We start from the raw sequence: 9,530 nt of genomic DNA on the forward strand, positions 1-9,530 counted from the left end.
AACCGCCACTTCCCCTCGCCTCGCGCTTTCTGGCTCCACGCGGTATCACCCCATTGGTTGGCGGCCAGTCTCTCGTGCCCCGCCCCCTTCCCATTCATTGGCTGGGCGCATTCCTCTGCCACGTGGGTCTGAGGCAGTTGGTAGCATGTCTCAGAATGACCGTTGGCCCAAATATGATGTGATTTTTGAAAAAAAACCGAACAGTCCTGTGTTGTGTTTTTGGTCTTTCCATTTTGATTCTTGAAGTGCCCTTGCCCGCACTAATTACAGCTGCGCAGTCTCCCACGTGTGCTGGTTAGGTGTATTAATCCTGCTCCCCATCTGTTCAGCTGCCCCCCCTTCCCACTCCACTCAATTCAGCCTCTCTGTGCTCCCATCACTTCACCCCCTCTCAGTTCTGACCACTCTGCTCCCCCCCCTCAATTCAGCCTCCCCCCAGCCTCACCTCTGGAGTGCTTCAGCCCCCTATTCCAGACCTGGGGGCTGCAGCAGGGCCCTATCTCCACTTTCCCAGACTGGGAGGGGCATCTCCAGAAGAAGCTCTTCACCCCCTCTGCTTCTCACTAGGCTGGGTGTTGCAGGGGTGACAGCCTCTCCGTTTTTCTCATAGGAAGGGAGGAAGGGGTCAAATTGTGCTGAGCTGCAGGTCCTTTACTTGCACCTCTCCCCAACCCTCCTGTGAGACTGGCCAGTGGAGGGGAGAGACTGCACCAGCTTCTAGCACGGCTGAACTTTGCCAGAAGTGCTCTGAGACCCTCTGAAATCCAACCACTCCCCCCAAAGTGGCAAGAGTTGGCAATAGTGTGACCTTGCAGGCCTTGGGCTCTAGGAGGCATCATCAACAAACTGTAATGGCCACTTTCCCTTTCTGTGTAACAATAGCTACTCTTCACCTCACTCTATAATAGCCACTTTCAAGTTTTCTGTAATGGTGACATTTCCCTTCTTCATAAGGGAGGCTTCCCACAGTTCTCACTCTAATGGCTGTAGGCTGTAGGAACAGGGTAGTATACCTTTAAATAGTTGTGAGCCCTCTACTGGCACTAACTGGACTCTGTATTTTAAAAAAAGAAAAGGAGGACTTGTGGCACCTTAGAGACTAACCAATTTATTAGAGCATAAGCTTTCGTGAGCTACAGCTCACTTCATCAGATGCATATCGTGGAAACTGCAGCAGACTTTATATATACACAGAGAATATGAACCAATACCTCCTCCCACCCCACTGTCCTGCTGGTAATAGCTTATCTAAAGTGATCATCAGGTGGGCCATTTCCAGCACAAATCCAGGTTTTCTCACCTGGAAAGGATGGGCTATCACCAGCAGGAGAGTGAATTTGTGTGGGGGGGTGGAGGGTGAGAAAACCTGGATTTGTGCTGGAAATGGCCCACCTGATGATCACTTTAGATAAGCTATTACCAGCAGGACAGTGGGGTGGGAGGAGGTATTGGTTCATATTCTCTCTGTATATATAAAGTCTGCTGCAGTTTCCACGATATGCATCTGATGAAGTGAGCTGTAGCTCACGAAAGCTTATGCTCTAATAAATTGGTTAGTCTCTAAGGTGCCACAAGTACTCCTTTTCTTTTTGCGAATACAGACTAACACGGCTGTTACTCTGAAACCTGTATTTTAAAAGTTGCTGGAAGGTTGCCAAGGTGCATATTACTTAAACACATAACTAGGCCTTGCATGTTTGTATAGAGTTAATAAACACAGTTCTTTGGAACCAATCTGTGTGCCTGTGGTTTCCTCATATTGTTGTGTAAAGAGCAAAGACAACAGAAATAGCACCTCTCTTTGTAATAGCACCTTTCAGCTTGAAGGATGCTGTGATGCTAGGTAGGGAAAAGATATCCATCTTTTGACACACACTTAGATCCTCCCTTAAAACACTGTTTCACCACATGAGTTGCATAGTGGAATTAAGTCACTTACATGGTCATAAAATGAAGAGTCAGGCAGGGAGTTTAAGAATTAAGCATTAATAAAACAAGAATTAATGTAACTTGTATGCCTAAGGAACAGAAGAGAGTGTTGGGAACACTGGGGCATGGCCACTAGGTAACTCGAGGGGATGGAAGACCACGAGTGTCGATGAAGCCCCCTCGCACTAGGCCCCGGTGTCCTTGGCCCCCCCCCCGCCTGGAGGCACTCGCAGCAGCTCTGCGTGCTAGGCCCAAGTGTCCTTGCCCCCCCCCCCCCCCCCGGCCTGGAGGCACACACAGCAGTTATGCTGAGAATCTGCAACAGTATGCTGCAGAGTCAGACTGCCTGAAACTAAGCAAGGCCAAACAGGGGAGATATGGAAGAACAATGCTGAATAAAGCAGCTTTATGTATAGTTTAACAAATGATACAGAGAATCAGGGAACTAGCTGGGAACTGGATTGGCTGGCTATATGGATACTTGGAGCAGCTTGCTATTGGATAAGTATGCTGGGAAAAAGGATATATAAAAGCCTGTGTAACTTCCTGCTCTGTTGTACAGGATTTGAGATTCAAATCTCCCTGTACCTTTTTGAAGCTTCAAATAAACTTTTCTGCTTCTCCACCCCGTTGTGATTATTGGGTGTAGCACAAGAGGAATGTAGCAATATAAATACATTATATATAAAATATACACTTGTTTGGGCCTAAAGTACTCGACAGTGCCCCTTTTCATTATACATATTTATTTACCTTGTAAAAGCACCCATCACAAAAATACTTGTTAACTAGTGTCAATATTGGAAGTCATCCACCATTAACAATACACTCTCAACACAATAACCAACCTCAGATAGAAATACCTGAGAAAATAGATGGTCCTTTCACTGTGTTCTGAAGATCAATACTCTTTGGCTCTTTTGACCAGTTGATGAAGTGAGTTCTAGAGTCAGGGAACCTCCACTAAGAACACCTTGCCCCCAGATTATCAAATCTAGCAGTAGTCAGCAAAAGTGTCTCAGCTGAATGGCACATGGGTGGAGAGGAGGTCAGGTAGTCAGGATCACAAGTTTGGTTAAGAAGGGTAACTGTGCTGATATAATAGACTTATGTAAGGCATTTGACTTATTCCCACATGACATTCTAATATAAAAAATTAGCACTATACAAAATCAATATAGCCCATCTTAAATGGATTAAAAACTGATAGATCACAAAAAGTCATTGTAAATGGTGAATCATCATCCATTCGGGGGGCTTCCAGTAGGGTCCCACAGGGATCTGTTCTTGATCTTATGCTATTAAATATCTTTATCAATGACTTGGAAAAAATATAAAATCATTGCTGGTAAAATGTAAAAGATGAAACAAACTGGTGAAGTGGTAAATAATGCTGGGAACAGGTCAGTGAGACGGACCAATCCGGATTACAGAGAAAGGTGGGCTCATTTGTACAACATACGTTTTACAGCCAAATGCTACAGTAATACATCTGGGAACAAAGAATGTAGGTCACACTTACAAGATGCGGGGACTGTATCTTGGAATGCAGTGAAGTGACACTGAAAAGGACTTGTGGGGAGGGGGGTCGGGTCATGACAGATAACCAACTGAACACAAGCACCTAGTATCAGACTGTAGCTATGAGGGTGAACATGACCCTTAGTTGCATAAATTGACCTTTAGTTGCATAAGTAAGTAGGAGTAGGGAGGTGGTAATACCTGTGTATATGGCATTATTGAGACTATTAGTGGAATACTATGTTCATCTCTTGTATCCACACTGCAATAGGGATTGTGAAAAATTGGAAAGGGCTCAGAAAAGAGCTTAAAAATTATTCAGTCTCTGGAAAACATGCCTCATTATGAGAGAAGAAGCTCAGTTTATTTAATTTATCCAAGACAAGGTTAAGTATAACAACTACTAATAAGGGGAAGAGATTTCTGATAGCAGATGGCTCTCAAATTTACCAGAACTAGGTATAATGAAATGCAGGATTGGAAGCTAAAGCTAGACAGATTCAAACTAAAAATAAGACACATTTTTAACAGTAAAAAGAAAAGGAGTACTTGTGGCACCTTAGAGACTAACAAATTTATTTGAGCATAAGCTTTCATGAGCTACAGCTCACTTCATCAATGAAGTGAGCTGTAGCTGAAGTGAGCTGTAGCTCATGAAAGCTTATGCTCAAATAAATTTGTTAGTCTCTAAGGTGCCACAAGTACTCCTTTTCTTTTTGCGAATTCAGACTAACATGGCTGCTACTCTGAAACCATTTTTAAGAGTGTGGGTAATTAACCATTGGAACAACTAACCAAGGGACATGTTGGAGTCTCCATCTCCTGAAGTCTTTAAATCTTCCTAAAAGATATACTATAGCTCAAACAAAGGTTTGATATAGAAATTAAGGGGTGAGATTCTTTGGCCTGTCATGCAGGCGGTCAGACTAAACAATCATTATGGTCCCTTCTCGCCTTAAAATCTGTAAATGAATCTATTAAGCACACTACTAGGTACAAATAAAATTGCTTTTCATCAGCATTATCACAGCGAGTCCAGAAGTAATCTTATCCAAAAGAATTCAGATCAAATACAGACTGTTATTAAAGTGTTTAGTTATTTGAATCAACTTTTATTCAAGATTGCAGGGGAAAGCAGAGTTGAAATGTGAAATTTTAAATGGGTCCTTACTTTTTTTCTGTCATCACCTGATTTTTTCATCTGGATTATACCTCATTAACATCTTAATATACCTGGCACGGACCCTAGTGGGAGTTTCTGTTGTCCAAGAATTTTAGGCTCCTAGTGTGACTATATATGGCAGAATGTGTTAGGAATAAACATTAGAAGAAAAAGCTCTTCTCGTTTTGCTCAGAGCAACCTGAAAGTTCAAATGGGAAAAAGCATTGACTCAGAAAGACCAGTGTGTTTTTTTGTTTTTAATGTCAAAGTTTATTCAAAAGTGTTTCTTACGAATTTTCAGACTGCTGAGCTGAGCAAAAGAGGTATTCTTGTACTTTAGAAGTCTGCCTCTGTGAGTCTTGATCTCAGCCGGTTACTGTGGGCAGCCAGTTCCGTTTGTCTCTGTCTGCAAAATGGGAAATGGTGTGTCTGGGGTTCAAGCAGAAAAAAAAAATTCACACACAACTACAAAACCCTGAAACTTTACAGAGCTGTAAACGTCTTATAAAATATGTTCTATTAAAATGACATGCTTAAAATAGTTGTAGATTTCAGGGGTTGGAGCTTCTCTATTTTATTTTTTTATAAGTTTTTCAACAATTAACAACAATTTACATTAAAAGAAGCTATACTCAAAATAATAACTAAAAAAATTGAAAGTTTAGCTACAAAGACTGATCTTGATTTTATTTTTCTAAAAGTGCAGTTCATCTCTGAAAAGTGATGATGCAAAAATGGCATCTCCTTGCTGAATAGTACTACCAGATCTGCTTAAGTTAGTGATGAAAAGATTTGACTATTCTAAACTCCTATTGGTCATAAATACTCAGCACTACTATGGATTTTGAAATAAATCGGGGCCACATTCTGCTTTCATCTACATGTGTGATTGAAGACATAATTTGAAGACAAGGGAGTTATATAAAAGTACTGTTGGTCAGCAAAATCTTTCTTATTGGTGATGATCATGAATAACAAAGAAATAACTCTGCCTGACTTTCAGATCATGCCCTGAAATTGTAGAGTTAGCAATTAGGAAAACTATATTTTTATTCATAAATGAAGCAAATCTGATCAGCAAAACATTCAGACACAATAAACATAGAATTCCATAATTTTTTTAATTTTAAAAATTAAATTGAATTCTCACTACAGATAGGACCACAATCCTTGCAGATCCTTGTACATAGAGTTCTCTTAATCTTCCCAAGAGGCTCCTCTGATTATGGACTTCTGCAACCTGCAAACTTCCATCTGCATTTGGGGGACCGAGTGCAACCTGGACTCTCTGGCCAGTGGTATGAATATATGGATGTCCAGCCTGTCCTCTTTCTGGTGATGGCAAGCTCCGGAAGTTAAGATTCTCCCTGTAACTGTGAGAGCAACCAAATATTTCCTTCCTTTGCCTGCTGAATCTGTACACCTACCCCACTTAAGCCTAACAGGTATTGCTGCTCTGGTGATAAGTAAAAAAATCATCTACAAACCAGAACCCTTCTGCTGTGGCTCTGACACCAGATGCAGTAGCTCTGATCATTGGCTTCGCGTCAGAGATTGTCCTTCCTGGCTGCCAGAGGATTTTATTTATTTATTTATCCTGAGAAACACGGGCTTTCTTCAGTTTTGCTGTTCCTGCTTACAAAGAGCCTCCAGTATCTTTGCTACTTACACCAGCAACACTTAGGAAAGATCTTCTTGAAGCAAAATAAGAAAAGAATTTTCAAACAGATGGTTCTCAATTTAATTTTCAAAATAAACAAAACTTTTAAAAGAAGGATCAATATTGTTCTATGACTGTAACTTTTAAAATGTTATGTTTTATTTAAAAAGAGTGCTAAATTATTTAAATTGTAATATAAGTTGTCAGATAATTACACAGTCTGAAAGAGGAGTGATGGAACTCATGGGATTTCTCAGGGAATAAAGTGGATAGGGTGAAGGAGATTATAGTTAGAAATTATTTTTTAGTTGTCTGAAATTTGTGGAGTTGGTGGCCTCTTCTTCCCTTCTTGTGAGTTTATTTCTGGCAATTCAATTGTGTTCTACCATCACAATTGTAAGTCCCCATTTTCATCCTGGAGAATGCAATCTGACTAATTTTTATAACTGTTTTCAAAAGAAAATGTCCAGTACAGGCATTGAAAGCAGTAATTCAGTCTGAAGGATGCAAATGAGCCCACAAGTGTTATGACATTGGAGAGTCATCCCAAGAAATTCAAAGAAGATATGGTTTTCTAATGCTATAATTAAAATAAAAATAGGCATTAATTTTTTAAAAGTAAGAATACCCTATTGCCCACAAAAATCTTTAGCTGACAATTTGCTAAGTGACATGGCTGATGCAGACAGAAATGACTCATAATATCCTCAAGAATAGGAGTTTCTGAAACTGCAGCACTAAGAAAGCCACATTTTGTTTCTGGGATCTGCCAATGCAGAGAAGCTCTCCCGTCTGCCCCAATTACAAGTTACAATAGAGCCCTTTGTGTGCAATAGAGCTCTTTGTATGTATTAGTTATAGTCATTCTCCTATTATTGGCTAACACATCTTAGGTCAAACATATATGCATCCAATACAGGCATAAATATACACAGCAGCATCACATATGCATTAGTCAATACAACTGATCAACTGCCTATACAATTTTCTTTTAAAAACAGCACAGTTGTGCCCTTTTAGGGAAATCAATTTCTTTTCAAATTTGAAAAAAACTGATTTACTCCAAGGACTAGAAACTTCTTATGTGAATAGTCAGGAAGAGCAAATTGTTATGATGCGGTTAAAAGGTCATGAAAAATAGATTCCATCACTGAAAGTCCCTTTGATTTTAGCAGCATGAGTCATATGCCTTTATAATACTCTTATCAAAGTTAAACAATGCGAAGGCAGGCAGCAAATTTCTTGTATGTATTGTTCTATATCTTTGCCTTAGGCCCTTAAGGATAAATACATTAGATTACACCACAATTCCTTTTATATGGTGTTTCATTAAGAGCACTAGTCTCATTTTTTCACATGGACAATTCATGCCAAAATTGCAGAAACATCCCACTCTGGTTTGAAAAGTTCTGATAATGATACATTCACAAATCCCAAACTAATGTTGCTCCTGTTGGATATTCTGAAAACCGTCACTATATGAAGCCAGGACCAGATAACTTATACTGGTCATGATGACTACTTTTTGACAGGACTCTTAAGTTTTTTTTTTTAATAAGCCAAGTGCAAAACTGCACACTCAAAATGCATGCCTAATTTGTGCTCACAGTTACCTCCAAAGATGGAGAAGAGCTTCAGATAAATAGTTCTGCTCTTGATCCATCCCTAACAGTTTCTGTTTATTTCAGTAAAGGTCGATTTGGGATGAATGAGAGATTTCAATGGACACTTGTACTACAAGGGTTCTTCTACTTTAGCAAGTTTATTTCAGATTTTTAACAGACATCTTACAGTTTGAGATGATAAAATTCTTTCCTATTATGCCTCTGAGCCATCTTGTTTTTGTTCTTTATTTTTACATTTTCTTTTTGTTTTGTTTCAAAGAAAAGAAAGATGTTCGGTTTTACAAGGCTTACAATATTATTCTATGTGCATATGTGCTCTCAGACACATTTGCATGCATGCCCACATTCTGTCACTCCCCCCAAATACAGGCGTGCACACACACAAGATTACTTGGGTAATCTTATTTAAAAGCAATAAACTTCAGTTTTGCGAGAAATCTATTTGACAAGCTTTAGCTGAGAAAATGACATTATTCTCTAGCATGAAGTTCAATCATCCAGTACTGGCCTGAGAGACAGAAAAAGGTTTTGCTAAGTCCTGAAGTAAGTTTTCTTGCGAAATTCTTTTGCAGTAAAGTAGTAACAGATAGCATCCAGACAGCAGTTGACATTGGCTAAACACATTGCCACCTGAATGAAGAGGCTAATGCTTTGTTTCACACGGCAGTCCACAATGATGTGCTGCCTTACCAGGAACTGCAGAAAGATCCCCAGATGGACTGGTGTGAAGCAAACCATGAACACGGTGAGATTGGCTGCAATGATCCATACACTGGTAACTTGCTCAGCCCTCTTTTTTTGTTGGTTTTTATCTTTTAGAAGAGTCTGGATGATCTTAACAGAACAATAAACCATCACAGTAAATGGGATGAGAAATCCAAAGATTTCAACAGAAAGGATGACTGGCATGCTCCATGTCTGATCTGACATATTGTGGAAGCATCTGAAATTGTCAGTGTTTTTTAAGTTATACATGGGGATGCTGCCAAGCCAAACTACAACCCAAATGCAGCAGCATGTCATGCCTGCCCTCTTAGGGGATCGGAAAATCCTAGCTTGGAAAGGGTGCCTGATAGCAATATATCTGTCCAAGCTAATGCAGGCAATGAGGAAAATACTTCCATACATAGTGACAAAATAGACTGATTCCATAAATGTGCACAAGAACCAGTGCCTCTTTTGTATGGAGTAGTACATCTTGAAAGGAAGAGAGAAAAGAAGAAGAAGATCCATAAGAGCAAGGTTTATCATGTAGATTGATGATTCTGTCCATTTCTTCCAGAAGCAGCAGAAAACCCATAGGGCTAGCAAATTGAGAATCAAACCAAGAATGAAAGTAGGTATGTAGATCACCATCTGGAAATATTTCATTATGGTATCAGCATGCTCAAAGTCGCATTCCTTGCTGAAGTTGCTGGCATTCATTTCTCTTCTAAAATATACAGAGAAGATTAAACAACACTATATTTCTATATTCCAGATAGATAACATATTAAAGGGTGTCATAAATATAAAGGGAAGGGTAACCACCTTTCTGTATACAGTGCTATAAAATCCCTCCTGGCCAGAGGCAACATCCTGCTACCTGTAAAGGGTTAAGAAGCTCAGCTAACCTGGCTGGCACCTGACCCAA

The 9,530-nt window shown here is 39.9% G+C and overlaps 1 protein-coding gene across 1 annotated transcript; it reads right to left on the bottom strand.

Annotated features, from left to right (window-relative positions):
• Positions 1–8,428: 8,428 nt before the first annotated feature.
• LOC140916996 (G-protein coupled receptor 55-like) lies at positions 8,429–9,322 on the bottom strand. Its single transcript, XM_073358891.1, has one exon. The coding sequence runs from the start codon at positions 9,320–9,322 to the stop codon at positions 8,429–8,431; it is 894 nt and encodes a 297-aa protein (XP_073214992.1).
• Between the last annotated feature and the right edge of the window lie 208 nt (positions 9,323–9,530).

This window comes from Lepidochelys kempii, chromosome 9, assembly GCF_965140265.1.
Source record: "Lepidochelys kempii isolate rLepKem1 chromosome 9, rLepKem1.hap2, whole genome shotgun sequence".
NCBI classification, from domain to species: Eukaryota; Metazoa; Chordata; order Testudines; family Cheloniidae; genus Lepidochelys; species Lepidochelys kempii.